This window comes from Meles meles, chromosome 7, assembly GCF_922984935.1.
Source record: "Meles meles chromosome 7, mMelMel3.1 paternal haplotype, whole genome shotgun sequence".
NCBI lineage: Eukaryota > Metazoa > Chordata > Mammalia > Carnivora > Mustelidae > Meles > Meles meles.
In genome coordinates, this window is record NC_060072.1 from 93,000,686 (window position 1) to 93,001,841 (window position 1,156).

A 1,156-nucleotide genomic window follows, 5' to 3' on the forward strand; every position below is an offset into this window, starting at 1 on the left:
ATGAGAAACCACACAAAACTAAGAGAGTTCATCCTCCTGGGATTTTCAGATGACCCGCAGCTTCAGGGAGTGATCTTCGTCTTTCTGTTCATCACATACATGCTCAGCATCACTGGGAACCTGACCATTATCACTCTTACCCTGCTGGATGCTCACCTCCAGACACCCATGTATTTCTTCCTCAGAAACTTCTCCTTATTAGAGGTTTCATTCACAACTGTTAGCATACCGAAGTTCCTAAGCACTCTGATTACAGGAGATAAAACCATTTTCTTTAATGATTGCATTGCTCAGTTATTTTTCATTCTGTTGGGAGTCACTGAATTATACCTCCTGGCTGCCATGTCCTATGACCGTTACATTGCCATCTGTAAACCTCTGCATTACATGACTATCATGAATCCCAGAGTCTGCATACTCCTTGTCTTCTCTTCATGGCTGATTTCATTCTTAATCATATTCCCTGCACTCATGTTGCTCTTAAACCTTAATTACTGTAGGTCTAATATTATTGACCATTTTACCTGTGACTATTTTCCCCTGCTGCAACTTTCTTGTTCAGACACAAAATTCCTAGAGATAATGGGGTTTTCCTGTGCTGTGTTTACTTTAATGTTCACTCTGGCATTAATATTTCTGTCCTACATATATATCATCAGAACAATTTTAAGAATTCCTTCTAATAGTCAGAGGACAAAGGCCTTTTCCACCTGCTCATCCCACATGATTGTCATCTCCATCTCCTATGGCAGCTGCATTTTTATGTATATTAAACCCTCAGCAAAAGACAGAGAGTCTCTGAGCAAGGGTGTTGCTGTGCTAAACACCTCAGTAACCCCCATGCTGAACCCCTTTATTTACAGCCTAAGGAACCAGTAAGTCAAGGGAGCCTTCATGGACAGGGCAAGGAAGATTGTGTTTTTCTCAAGCAAATGAAATCTTATGGTTTTACAAATTAGACACATTGCAGGGCAATTTAAAATATGCAAACATGAAATTTGAGCTACCTTTAAATCACAGTAGTCTTCCTGATATCCTTATTCATTCTTTCTTTCAAAGAGTTTATAAGCACATTTAATATATTTTCCATTTGGATGAAATAACTTTGTAAGTTTTTTTGGTTCGCATTCTTCTGAAACTTTGATTAGTTGCAACG

The 1,156-nt window shown here is 38.8% G+C and overlaps 1 protein-coding gene across 1 annotated transcript; it reads left to right on the forward strand.

Annotated features, from left to right (window-relative positions):
• LOC123947131 (olfactory receptor 6C1-like) lies at positions 1 to 879 on the forward strand. The gene has a single exon (XM_046013131.1). It carries the CDS (start codon positions 1 to 3, stop codon positions 877 to 879), a length of 879 nt encoding a protein of 292 aa, XP_045869087.1.
• The last annotated feature ends 277 nt before the right edge of the window (positions 880 to 1,156 follow it).